General features: G+C 35.3%; 1 protein-coding gene across 3 annotated transcripts in view; it reads right to left on the bottom strand.

Moving 5' to 3' along the window:
- Cbfb (core-binding factor subunit beta) overlaps nucleotides 1–14,876 on the bottom strand; it is a 51,905-nt gene that overhangs the window by 23,555 nt on the left and 13,474 nt on the right. For all 3 annotated transcript variants that reach the window (XM_026413283.2, XM_026413282.2, XM_026413281.2), the window contains one exon: nucleotides 1,110–1,226. In XM_026413283.2, the coding sequence (XP_026269068.1) occupies nucleotides 1,110–1,226 (117 nt within the window). The remainder of the gene's footprint in view (nucleotides 1–1,109; nucleotides 1,227–14,876) is intronic.

The raw sequence follows: 14,876 nt of genomic DNA, 5'->3' as shown, positions 1-14,876 counted from the left end.
CAATTTGTGTTCTTTGGTTAATTTCCAAAGACAAATAAATTTTTTTTCTTTTCTTTCTCTTTGTAGTTCTGGGGAATGAACTCAGGCATGCTACTACTGAGCTACATATCAGCTCTTTTTATTGTTTTACTTTGAGACAGGGACTAAGTTGCTAAGTCTAGCCTCACACTTGTGATTCTCCTGCCTCAGCCTCCAGAGTTGTGGGGAGTACAGGGATGAACCACCATGTCTGGCTGGTTTTTAAACCAGTCTATTTTGGGGGAGAAGATTAGCCAAATTCCTACTCAGGCATTCCAAAAGTGCTGATTCCACTTTTTTTCCCTTCTTTCTAGTACTAGGATTGACCAGGGCCTTGTGTACATTCTACCATTGAGCTACATCCCCATCCCTTTTTTATTTATTTTGAGACAGGGTCCCCTAAAGTTTCTGAGGCTAGTCTCAAATCTGTGACGTTTCTGCCTCAATCTCTGGAGTTGTGGGGATTATAGGAGTGCTCCACCACACCTAGTCTGTTTCTACATTTTATTTTGAATGTTTTTATCCCCCTAATAATGTTCTAAGGTTCACTAACAAATACTAAATAGAACCATTTACTGAACTTTTAAGTTCCCACCAAGCAGACAGGACTAATCCAATAAAAGTCTGGAACCACTGAAAAAAACACTTTACCCAAATTGAGACCAGATGTGGGCTTCAACATTTTCAGAATTCCTCAATATTACTAGAATGTATTATTTTCTTGATTTACTTTTTATTATTGTCTAGATTTTTTTTTGTTGTTGTTTGTTTTGTTTTGTTTTGTTTTTGGTACCAGGGATTAAACCCAGGGGTGCTTAACCACTGAGCCATATCCCCATTTTCATTTTTCATTTGAGATTTTGAGATATGGGCTTACTAAATTCCTTAGGGCCTCACTAAGTTGCTGAGGCTGGCTCTGAATTTGCAATGCTCCTGCCTCAGCTTCCACAGCTGCTGGGATCATAGGCATGCACTAACGCACCTGGCTCTATATTTACTTTTAAAGACTAGGTAAAATAGGTCCTTAGACAAGAGCAAGATTAGGGGCTAAATAAAAGATGAATGTTCAGAAAGGCCTGACGTCACCCTACCTGGGCTCGCTCCTCATCAAACTCCAAGCATCCCATACCATCCAGTCTCTGAAGATCAATCCAGCCTTTCCAGATAACACAGACTCCATTCAGAATCATGGGAGCCTTCAAATACACCTAAGACATAGAAAAGAAGGATGAAAACCACTAAAAAACTATCAGATGTGTGAACATTAAAAGTTTAAGCTTATTTATAACAATCCATAGTTTTCTTTAAAAAATACACACACCATAGTCTCTGACATATTCTATAAATTAATCTGCCCTACTAGGATTTTATTTCCTTCCTTTTCCCCCTTCCTCCCTCTCTACCTACTTCTTCCTTTTCCTTTTCTTTCCCCTTTCTTCCTTTCATAGTGCTGGGGATCAAACTCAATGATAGGCAAGTGCTCTACCATTAAGTTTTATCCTCAGACATAAGATTTTATTTCTAGTCACAATTTTCCAGATTATTTTAAAAAGAAAATTATATAGGATTTGTAAAAACTGTTCATAATAAGGTGATGCTTGAAGAATGTTTATTTACTCTTCCAGTTAAGGCTAGGACACCAGATTCTTTGTCCTGATGTTCTTCTGATTTTGCATAGAAAGATATAAAGAGGGAAAACAACTGGAACTCACTATCCTCTGATTAGAGCATGTACTGCTTCCTTCAACTTCGATACCTATAGCCAGCCACGGTTCAACTCTTCATGTTTCCTTTAGTTTTATAAGTTACTGCACAGCTTCCTGATAATTAATCCTGTTTTTCTCTTGCAAGGCATTATCTCTTCAAAGGAATTTAATTTAAACTATTTAACAATCATTAAAATACACCAGGAAATGTATTAGGTCACAGCTGTGAACTAATGTAAAATCAATAATTTTCCCAGAAATCAATAAATTAACCCAAAATCTAGTTATTTCAACTCACTGTTAAAATTATTATGCACTATCCATCAATAAATTAAAATATAATAAAAATTTAAGAATAAAACCAAACATTCTGAATTCTCAATAAGTGGGAATATTGTGATAAACATTAAACTTTATCAGAAAACTCCTATATCCTTAAGCTTTGGAATTAATTGAAGTTTTAAAGGTTTAAGCTTTCTTCTGCAAAAAATAACCAAGTTCTTCACCATTTCTAGAGTAAAACTCACTTTAAGACTTCCAAATTCATATTATTTTCCAGTCACCAAATTAATTTTCATACTGACTCATTCCTGACAGGCATGGTGGTACCCCACCTATAGTCTCAGCTACTTGGGAGACTGAAGCAAGGAAGATCACTTAAGCTTAGAAATTGGAGACCAGTCTAGCAAACAGAAAAAGACCTCATATCAAAAAAAAAAAAAAAATAAGTAATGAGGATGGTGCTAATGAGTGAATATTTTACTATGATACAGATAAGAACTTTAAGATAATTATTACACTTCCTACAATCTCCTCTACCCTAACAATACACTTTAACAGTTATTTTTTTAAAAACATCATTTTAGACCCTCACTACCTCATTTAATATGGGCTTCTGAATGAAAATTAGCATAGATTTTAATCATTTACTGCCTTGCTAAGATATTTTAAATGCAGAAGAAGCAGTACCTAAATGATACTCAAAACTCCAGGTAATCAAATACATCTTTAGAAATGAAGTTTTTTTATTACCTATGGATAAGTTCACTTATCCAAATGTACTTTCTCTGGATAATTTCAGTGCTCTGCAAGCTACTATGAGTACAGAAAATTGGTAAGACAGTTTCTCATTTGGGGGGAAAAAAAAGTTGGAAGCATAATTTTGTTCTTTACTTAATTCAGCAGGGTTTTTGTTTTGTTTTGGCACCAGGGATTGAACTCAGGGGTACTTAACCAATGAACCACATCCCAGCCTTTTTATGTTTTTTTTAGAGACAGGGTCTCACTGAGTTGCTATGGCCTAAACTAAGCTGCTGAGGCTGGCTCTGAACTCACGATCCTTCCTGCCTCAGTCTCCTGAGTCACTGAGATTACTTAGCAGTTTTCTTCATAAAGATCCTTGCATCCTTCTTGTTTTGAAAGATGCTCAATAAGAACCAACTTCCAATAATTACAAATATGCTAGAAAATTTGTTCCTGGGACACCTGTAATATAAAATCTATAGGACTCCTACTACATATACATTTATGTCACTTCCCTACACTGCTGAACACAACCATTTTTGCTAAGGGTTTCAAGAAACCATGATGAACCAATTTCAACTTGCAATAGGGAAAAAACCTCACCAAACCTAAGGTTCCATTTCTCCTCTCATTTGGATGAAGGGAAATAGTCTACAGTTAAGAGCTGAAACCGTTTAACCACATATTTCCTTCTGTTCTGATAAGTATTCATGCCCTTCCAACACTGTGAATTGAAAACTCCATCTATGTGCATCTAGTCATATGAGTGACTATGCTGACTGACCTAATGTTTAATACCTCACAAAATCTAAAAACAACATCCTACTATTCTTCACATCAATATAACTCAACGCACCACATCTGAAATGAAGATTTCCTCCTACTCTTAAATGGCACATAGTGGAGAGTAGAACATCTCACCTATAAGTGAACACCTATTTTAAAGTTTTATATGAATCATGAAAAGAATTCATCTAATAGCGAAGTCATCTTTAATACCACTTTAATCAAGATTTTATATTCTTCAAAAATGGCTTACATCTTTCAGAACTCAAAATGCCATAATCTCTTAGCTTATTCATATTAATTTTCACAAACATATTTTCCTTATAAAAATACTAAATTTTTTAAAAACCCATTTATTACTTCTTTATAAATGTTCTCTCATGACAAAGAAAACCACTGATTTGTTTTGAGAAATTCCTAAATGGCTTTAGAAAATGGCTACATTTCTTAATAAAGACTAATTTCTAAAATCCTAATTAAAAAGAACATTTAGATGATCCTGGTGATTTATTTAGATGTTCATATTCAAATAAATACAGTCTTATATGTAAATCTTCAAAGTAAATGGTGCTTTTATACATTCATGAATACCAAGCCTCAAAGTATGAAGAAAATATAATTCTGACTCTTAATAGTTTGGTATTTTGTAACATAATTCAATAATGTTATTTAAACACAAAGACATTTTACACTTAAGATGATGCCTTACTTATTTCACTCAAAACTTCAGAAAAAAATAATAAATATGACCCATGAATTAAACCCATTGTTCTAGAACAATTAAATATTTTTTCCTACAAAATGGATTTTATAAAGCTATTTTAAAATGGGTAAACAGATGCAGCTAATCTCAAGAAAACAAAATAGCTTATCTTTCCAAAAGTTAAATATCACAGAATGTGTGTGAGATTTCACAGGTTAAAACTAATTATAGCTTCACATTGTGTATTTTTCTTAAGAAAAGGTAAATGTTAAAATTAATACATTCAAGATCTAAATTATCAGTTTTGTGATATTCTATCTAAATTATTTATGCTATCATTTGATTTTCATATTTTGTATCTTCAAATTCCCTATCACTCAAGCAGTACAGAGTCATCAAAAACATGTTTGTACCATCAACTCTAGTACTGATATAATGAAACATTTGGTTAAAAAAAGGAAACAAGTATTAATGCTTACTATCATAAAGAAACCTTAAAAACATCATATTAAGTTCAAGAGGCCAGGAAAAGGACACATTTTATGAAATGTCCAGAAAAGGCAGATATAGAGACAGAAAGGAAATTAGTGGTTGCTAGGCGCTGAGGAGAGAGGGGAGCTAGGAATGACTGCTAATGTGTATGAGAATTCTTTTGGGGGTGATGAAAATATTCTGGAATTAGTTATGATAGCTGCACATCTCTGAATATACTAAAAATCACTGAGCTGTATACTTTTAGACTGAACCTTATGGTATGTGGATATCTCAATGAAGTTGTCATAATAAATGTTTGTAACAATTTTTATCTGTTATGTAAGTGACATATGAGATATCAAAAGGAGATTCCAAGTAGGAAGTAGCATATGGGATTTTAGCACTTTGAGAAATCTCAGATGATATTATAAATCTAGCAGCCACCAACAATATTGAATATGTGAAACTGAAGAGAAGGAAGAAGAGATTCCCCCAGGAGTAAATAGGGGGAAAAAAAAAAAAGAGAAAGACCCAGAAAGAACCTGCAGAAAAGTCCAACTTTTTGATGTTAGGTAGAAAAAAAGAATCCTGCAGATGGAGCTATGAACAGACAGGGGGGTTAAAAGAAAACAGGTCAGGAGCCCAGTGGCTAAAGGTTAGTTATAGATCCCCAAGTAAAAAACTTTCCCTTTGTTGGCTGTTACAGGATCTTGGATCACTCAACTTCTCTCAAAATTCTGTGTAAAAATGTATGTTGTGTCTACGTACATTTTTCTAAGGAAGACTACTGGTTTCATTATTCTTATACAGGTGTGCAAAGCAAAAATAATCCAATCATTATAGTAAAAACTCCATTCTTTCCCTCCCCTCATAGACAAACACAAAGATCTTTCTAGTAAAGGGCTTAATGGATGATAAATAACCTTAATTTAGTAAATGGAATAAACTCACCTCCCACTCCTATACACATACCTCAGGGACTGAACCCAAGGACAACTGATCACTAACTTACACCACCAGCCTTTTAAATTTTTTTTATTTTGAAGCAGGGTCTCGCTAAATTGCCCAACCTAGCCTCAAACTTATTATCTTCCTGCCTCAACCTCCCAAGCAGTGGGCTACAGCCTCCAAACTTTTTTTTTTAAAGATTTTTTTTACAACACCTTTATTCTTTTCATTTATTTTTATGTAGTGTTAAGGATCAAACTCAAGTCTCACACATACTAGGCAAGCAATCTACTACTGAGCCACAGCCTCAGCCCATCCAAACTATTTTAAGAGCTAAAAATTAGTAACCCTGTTTTGAAAAATAAGTGCCAAAGGAAGGGTATGAGAAAAACTACTCAACTTCTCATGTATTCACCCAACAGTTCCTTCTTTGAAATCTTGTTCAAAGAATATCTAAATATGGAATAAGTAGTGGCAACCTCAACTGTCCTCTATAAATATATATTTATAGAAAAGAACAGGATTTCTGGCTTCTAGGTAGCTGAGCTGAGAGAATCAGAAAGTACAAAGAGATGGCAGAAAGAGTTCCTATCGAGTGATTCAAAAGAACATAATTTAAAGGTAATTAATACAGAATAACTGTAGATCTGGAAACAAGACCCCCATACACATTAGTATTGAATCACAAAATCAATATGCACAGAAACCAACAGTCAAAGCTATTGACAAAAGCAAGAAGAAAAGACTTCACTTTCAAAAAATCCCTTTCAATTGGAAAGGATATTTCACTTCTCTGTAATAAACTGTTAAGAGTTTAAACACTTTCAACTCTAGTCTGTAAATTGAGAAACTGGGAAAACACTAAGAAGGAATAATCATTACCCCTTAGGTTCTCAATAAACATATATTTGAAGAGCAGAAAACAGGTAGGATTTAGAATTTTTTCCTTGTATCTTCCCTATAATAATTTCTCTTTGAAAAAATCTACCTCTTTAACAACTATCTACTACCTGTCAACTACATGAAGGGTATGCTCATAGGGCAGTGGGGATATGATATCACCCACCCAGTACCACCATAGCACTGATCATTAACTTTAAAAAGCTTTTAACGAGGAAGAACTGAATATATTTAAAAAGAACTGTAAGAATTAAACTGAATTCACCTATTAAATTCTAGTAGGACTCACTTAACTCTTAAGGTTATGGAAAAAACAACTGATAGGAAAAATTTAAAAAGCTGGAATTAGTAGCCTTGCCACCTCTTTTTAAGACCATCTTACAGGTATATGACTGTAATCCCAGCAACTCTGGAGGCTGAGCAGGAGGATCACAAGTTCTAGGCCAGTTAAAACTCTGTCTATAAATAAATAAATAAATAAATAAATAAATAAATAGGACTGGGAAGTAGATTAAAGGTAGAGAGAGTGCCCCTGGGTTCAATCCTTAGCACCACAAAAATAAACAAACAGTCAAAAGTTATTCAGAAATTCAAACAAGATAACTATATTTAAGCAAATATAAAAATAAATTGAAAAACATTTTAATAATGTCTATCAGGAGGCAAACCAGGTTATATTACATTGCCAGATAAAATGTAAACTGACTAATGATTCTTGGAAGATATTTTGGGGGAATGAGTGTGCATACTTTTCCGATCCAGCAACGCTATGTCTATAAATGCCTCTTAAAACTTAATCAAAGATGTACACAAGACATTTGTTATAAAGAAAGATGTTCACTTTCTCCCCCTTTTCATCAGTGCATTTTAGCTGTACGTAATGATGGGATTTGTTGTAATGTAACTCATGCCTGAAGGCAGCTTATCTAATATACGTATTTTCTAAATTGGGCACATCTTGCGCTTATGAACCCTAGACATTACTTCAACACTACATTTGGGGCCACCACTTTATTTTTTTTAAAAAATTTTAGATGTTGATAGATCTGTATTTTATTCATTTATTTATATGTGGTGCTGAGAACTGAACCCAGTACCTCACACTTGCTAGGCAAGTAAGTGCTCTACTACTGAGCCCCAGCCCAGCCTCAGGGCCACCACTTTAAATAGCAAAATCACCAACAAAAAACACAAAATATGAAAAACATGGCACTAAGTAAACCTCAAAAAGAATACTTTTACACCATGAGAGCTGCTACAAAAAGGCAGAGCATTGTCTTTGTGTGACTTCAACTGGGAATATGCTTAGAAAGCAACATTTTTTTGCCACTCTCCATGGGTCCACAAATGGCCAGATTACCTATCTGTGAATTCACATCTACTCACTAAAATTTCTTTACAACTCCAAAATCAATACTTCCAAAGTGATTCACTAACATTGCAATCAGAAAAACTTGGGTTTAAATTCTAGCTCTATCAAGTGTGTCTTGATAGATACTGGTCTCTATCAAGTATCAAGTGTGACAAACTACTTATCTTTTATTTTCCTCCTGGGACCCAGGGACTCCACCCAGTCGTGCTCACCCTTTTTATTTTTTATTTTGAGACAGGGCCTCACTTGTTACTTAGGGCCTTACTAAGTTGCTGAGGCTGACTTCAAACTTTCGATCTTCCTGTTTCAGCCTCCCTAGACACAGAGCTTATAGGCATGCACCACCATGCCCAGATAGTTACTTTTGCTTATAAGCCTCAGATTCCTTATATTTAAATCAGGGCTTAAGAATACCTTCTTCAAAGTGAAGGCAAAAATTAAATGAATGTACATAAAACTTATGAAACAGAGAAACAATGATTACTTGCACATACATTGCCACCAATGCTTTACATAGAATTTTTTTCAAAGATAAAGATGTTATTTTTTCCCCAGACGATGAATAGTTGTTCCTATCCACAAACAATGAATCATCAGACAAGCAGTAATACAGGGTTGACATATGCATCCAGGAAAACAAGATCTTCCACAGAAGAAGTTATGTACCCTAATGTTTAGTTGTAATCATTTCTGTAGACTATTTAACAGATTCCTTTAGAAGATACTTGGTTTTGACTCATCTGCCTTTAGCCACATGCTTCTCCCTGTTCATAAATGCACAGTCAGCTACATGGCTGCCAGATAATTACTGAATGCAGTCATTCAATCTCACTTGCCTCTAAATCATAATTAGATTGCACTTAAGTGTAAAAATAGTTTCCTTTATAATGATTTAATGTAACTTACCAACATACTATTTATAATTGAAACCCTAAAATGGGAAACTAGAGAATGTGTCTGAAACTTAATGTGTGTGTATACATATAAACACATATTCAGGGCTGGGGCTGGGGCTCAGTGGCAGAGCACTTGCCTTGCACATATGAGGCACCAGGTTCAATCCTCAGCACCATGTAAAAATAATCAAAGATATTGTGTTCAAGTGTTTAACTAAAAAATTTTAAAAAAACACATATTCAATAAATGGATAAACAAACATGTACTCAATAAATGGATATGTTAACCAAACCAGACTTTGGTCAAGAATACATGAGATCAAGCAGGGCATGGTGCTGCATGCCTGTAATCCCAGCAGCTTAGGAGGCTGAGGCAAAAGTATTCTAAGTTCAAGGTCAGCCTCACTTTAGTGACTTGGTAAGGACCTAAACAACTTAACAAGACCCTCTCTCAAAATAAAAAATAAAAGACTGGAAGTGTAGATTGGTATTAAAAAACAAAAGAAAGAATATATGCAAACTTTGGTGCAAATTTATAAATATGTATTAACATACATGCCTCTAATGTGCTCTCCACATATTTATTTTAATTTGGTTCCACTATATTTTTCTTTTCCTAAGTGGAAATCTGAGCCCAAATAAATTGAGACTTTTATGCTTCCGCCACAGCCCGCTTGTTTCCTATGAAGCTCTATAATAAGGGGCAAAACTTATCAGTTTAATCTGCAGATAAAAAACAATGCATTCAATAAACAAGAACAGGATGTGGAACACAAAGAGCTTTAAGAAATTAGAAAACAAGATAATCAACAGGATCATTCCTAGAGGTCCAACATCCAAATAGTAGGTGTTCCAGAAATAGAACAAAGAAAACATAAGGAAATACCAGAAAATTTCCTTCTGGAAGGACATATGCTGCCATATTGAAAAGGAGCACCAAGGAGCTGGGGTTGTGGCTCAGTGGTAGAGTGCTTGCCTGGCATGTGTGAGGCACTGGGTTTGATTCTCAGCACCGCGTATAAATAAATGAACAAAATAAAGGCCCATTTAAATAAAATAGAGGGAGGGAGGGAGGGAGGGAGGAAGGATGGAAGGAAGGAAGGAACTACCAAATACCCACACAACAAAGGAATGTGGATCCACACTTGGTAATATCATAGATGACTTTTAAAACATAGAGACAAAGACAACTTTACAAACTTGTGAAGAGGGGAAAATTGACTAGAAACAATGACTTCAAATTCTCTCTCTCTCTCTCTCTCTTTTGGTACCAGGGATTGAAACCCGAGATGCTTAACTACTAAGCCACATCTTTAGCCCATTTTTATATTTTATTTAGAGACATGGTCTCGCTAAATTGCTTAGGGCCTTGCTAAATTGCTAAAACCAGCTTTGAACTTGTGATCCTCCTGCCTCAGCCTGCTGAACCACTGGGATTACAGGTGTGTACCTCTGCGCCTAGCTGATTTCAGATTCTCAACAGCAATAATGGAAGTATGCCAATGTAATGAGGTCATCTGAATGAAAACAAATCTCCAATCTCAAACTCTAGAAGACATCAAACATTTATGGCAAAGTATACAAGTAGAATAAAGATACTTCAAACAGGCAAAAAATTTCAGAAATTTTTGGTTCCATGCACCACCCCCAAGTAAGTTATTCACAAAATTACCAAGAAATAGATATGAAATTAAAAAAAAAAAAGTAGGGCTAGGGATGTGGCTCAGTGGCAGAGTGCTTACCTAATATGCATGAGGCCCTGGGTTTAATCCGCAGTACACAACCTCCCACACAAGCAAAAGAAGGAAACAAAAAATGGAGAGGCCCATCACAACACAGGATTAATGGAGATCCTATATCATAGCAGAGGGGTTTTTTTTTTGTAATTTTAATTTTTTATTTGCCTATTGACTTTTTTTTTTAATTTATATGTGGTGCTGAGAATCAAACCCAGTGCCTCACACATGCTAGGCAAGTGGGCTATCACTGAGCCCCAATCCCAGCCCCAGCCCTAGCCCCAGCAGAGCTTTTAATGTAGGAAAAAAAATCTGGATTCAAAAGACAGACTTTCTGAGGATGGTCATCACTAAGATCCTCGAAGGGCAGAATGCTCACATAAGCCTGGTAGGTCATGGTAAACCTAGCAGAAAATACAGAGCACTCACTCCCTCTGACCATAATTCCTCTCCAGATATCCAGTACAATGTTTACAGTGGTTCACACTTGTGCCAGAGAGTATAAGCCATAGTTTGTTTTTCCTTTTTTTGGGGGGGCGGGGGGTGATGTACAAGGAATTGAACCCACGGGTGCCTAACCACTGAGCCACATCCCCAGTCCTTTTTTATTTTGAGACAAGGTATCACTAAGATGCTTAGGGCCTTGCTAATTTTTGCTAAAACTGATCTTGAATTTGCAATCCTCCCGCCTCGGCTTCCCAAATTACTAGGATTAAAGTACCACCATGCTCAGCAAGTCAGTTTTCCTACAACACACTCATAATTCTGCTCACAAAACTCCCCAAAGTGGCTCTTAAAAATTTGCAGGGGTCGGGTGGGGTTGTAGCTCAGTGGTAGAGTGCTTGCCTCACATGTGGAAGGCACTGGGCTCAATCCTCAGCACCACGTTAAAAAAATAATAAAATAAGAGTATTGTGTCCATCTACAACTAAACAAAAAAAAAATATGTCAGAGAGTCTGGGAGTTTGTAGTTTGGTGGTAAAATACCTCTCAAGCATGTTTGAGGTCCTGGATTTGATCTCCAACTTCACCCTCGACACACACACACACACACACATATATGTATGTGTGTGTGTGTGTGTGTATATGTATATACACATATATTTTTCTTCCCCATGGAAGTTGGATCTAGACTTGACCCTGAGATTCTGTTCAGTTTATCCTTTCCCAGGAGTTTCATTTGAAAGTGACATTACAATATTTATTTACATACATAGTCATGGAATTTGTATTCTACCTAGAAACACTCCTGGTCCATTTATTAGTTGAAGAGCCATTCCTTTTGTGAGCCACCTGAGAAGATGCTTTTGCACCAATCATACCTGTACTTACAAATGGTTTTAAGCTGAAAATATTTTTAGTCTAATCTGAAAATTTGCAATGATTTATATTTTTTGTAAATTTTTTATTCCTGAAGGTATATTTAAAATGCCTACTGGCTTTCTTTCACTACATAAAAAGGTGTTAGCCTACATATCACAGTCTATCGTAAGCTTGAACACTGTTGTGCTCTCAAATGTTATTTTTAGTCTGTCTCCATCACCATGCCTCTCATATCTTTACTTTGAATTCACTTTGCATAAAGAAGCCCCTACCCAACTCCAAAATGGCTCTCTCTCTCTCTCTCTCTCTTTTTTTTTTTTTTAACTCTCTCTTCCTGACACTTTTTCTCTCAGGCATAACAGCATTACCACCTTTAAGTTTATATAAGCTCTTCAGCTTTAAAAAAACTCCAAGTCCCATCTGACATTTACAACCATCCAATAGAAAGAAATATAAAAGATGAAGAAATTAAAACTGTGAGGGATTAAATAATTCACTGGCAGGTCATACAACTAGTAAGCAGTAAAAACCACATCCAGAACTCCTAACTCTCGAAATTTACCTCAACCACAGATACACTTATGAGGAGTATCTTTAATATTTGCAAGTATTTCAGGGTATGCTAAAATAGAGCATTTCCCTAAAAAAGAGAGACTTGTTAGTCAACTTCAATGGTTAAATTCATAGCATCTAGAAAAATAAATGTGTATATTGAGCCTTTACATAATTTTAAAATATATAAACTACTCCACCCTCCATCCCCCTACCGAAAAAGACAACTTACTAGTTTGGCTACCTTTATTTCAAGATGCAAAGCAAACAACATGTTTAGGGAAGTCCTGAAATACACTGACCTAGTATATACAACTTCAAATGAAAAGCATAAAAATTAAATTATAAAATTCTTTGTGTCTGTCTAAAAGATCACACTAAAATATCAATGGTTACTCATTCAGGTGGGAAGAATAATTTGGACCAAAATAACTTTATAAAAGGCTTTGAAGATGGTACAGTTTGTGACGCTTTCTCTAATAATATACATTAGCAGTAGTGTGATACACTGCAAAGAACAAAAACTAGGGTAAAAAAGATCTGGGCCTGAATCCTGGCTCTTTCTAAGAAAGGGATTTCATGATTTCTGAAAATTTAGTCTCTCTGGCCTTAGTTTCTTCAGCTGTAAAATCAAGCAAACACCAGATGTGTTTTAAAATCAAATCAAAAACTTCACTATATAGTAGAGGTTTAATAGAATTAGTGATGAGGTAAACCAGTGCCTGGTGGTGGTTAGTACAGTAAAAACTGGCTTATAGTTGTCAAACTGGATTCACAATGGCCCAGAATTCTGCAAATGCTCTAGAATCAGATAATGGTAATGGGTGTACACTGTGATATATTAAAAACCACTCAGTTGTGTAATTGGCGGATAAAGATGGTGAATTTTATTTCAATTTTAAAAAACAGTCCAAAAACGCTAGAGGTATAGCTCATTGATAAAGCTTACAGTTAGCATGTTCAATACCCAGTACACAAAAGACTCAAATGGGGGAGAAGGGATTGATAAAGCTTACAGTTAGCATGTTCAATACCCAGTACACAAAAGACTCAAATGGGGGAGAAGGGAAAAAGGGTCCAGGAACATTCTAGATAGCAAAGGGATCCAGCTGGCATGAATAAGCAATACCCTCAAAAACTAGTTCTTCCAAAGGGTTATTATTTCAAATAATATTCTACAAATAAAGCCAGACTCTTATTAGAAATTATCATTATTTTTTTGCCAGGTGTGGTGGTGCATGCCTGTAATCCCACAGGAGGATTGTGGGTTCAAAGCCAGCCTTAGCAATGGAGAGGCACTAAGCAACTCAGTGAGACCCTGTATCTAATTAAAATTCAAAAAAGGGCTGGGGATGTGGCTCAGTGGTCGAGCGCCTCTGAGTTCAATCTACAGTACCAAAAAAAAAAAAAAGAAAGAAAGAAATTATCATTTTTTAAAAATTGAGAACACAAGAACACACTTTGAATATCTACAATACAGGCAAAAATGTGTGTTTGAAACATCTAAATTCTCCTAATGAAAATGGAATCACATATTTCTAGATCATCATTTTATTTTAATCTGGAGTTTAATCTGCCTTTATATATGAAGTTTTAAAACACAAAAGGGCTTTTGTACAGATTGTATATGTGGGAAAAAAGCTTTTACACCCACAAATAACCTGCCAACCATTCCCAGACTCAGCCTGTTCTCAGGACACGCAGTACAGCACTGTCTCAGAGTCTTGAAAGTACAGCAATACACTAAGAAGCACATTTTTAAAAAAAATTTTTTTTGGATGGACACAATACCTTTATTTTATTTGTTAATTTTTATGTGGTGCTGGGGATCGAACCCAGTGCCTCACGCATGATAGGCAAGTGCCCTACCACTGAGCCACAACCCCAGCCCAAGGCACATTTTTTTTCTTAAGTATTTTTTTAGTTGATGGTGGACTTCATTTTATTTATTATTATTGTGTCCATCTACAACTAAAAAAAAAAAAGTTTAAAAAAATATATAAGCCTATAGCTTATACTGACTGGTAACATCCAATTCTAAATTTTATGATTCAGTTCTTATAAGTATTAGTATTCTTAGAACATATATTTAAGTATAGTATATTTAAAATGTTATCTTTGCTGGGCATGATGGCACCTGCCTGAAATTCCAGGTACTAAGGCAGGAGGATCTCAAGTTTGAGGCCAGACTGGGCAACTTAGACTCTCAAAAGGGCTGGAGATATAGCTCAGTGGTAGAATGCTTGTCTTGGGTTCAATTCCTAGTACCACCAAAAAAAAAAAAAAAAAAATTAATAACCAAATTACTTATTTTAATACACAATAACTAAGTACTAGAAGATACATTTCAAATTTTAGTTGAATATAAATACTTGAATTCTAGATATGAGAAGCTAGTTGTAAAATTGTCTCAATTTCTCTTGGGGGAAAATTATATTC

Source organism: Urocitellus parryii, chromosome 15 (assembly GCF_045843805.1).
Source record: "Urocitellus parryii isolate mUroPar1 chromosome 15, mUroPar1.hap1, whole genome shotgun sequence".
NCBI lineage: Eukaryota > Metazoa > Chordata > Mammalia > Rodentia > Sciuridae > Urocitellus > Urocitellus parryii.
This window is presented reverse-complemented; position numbering and strand designations above follow the sequence as displayed.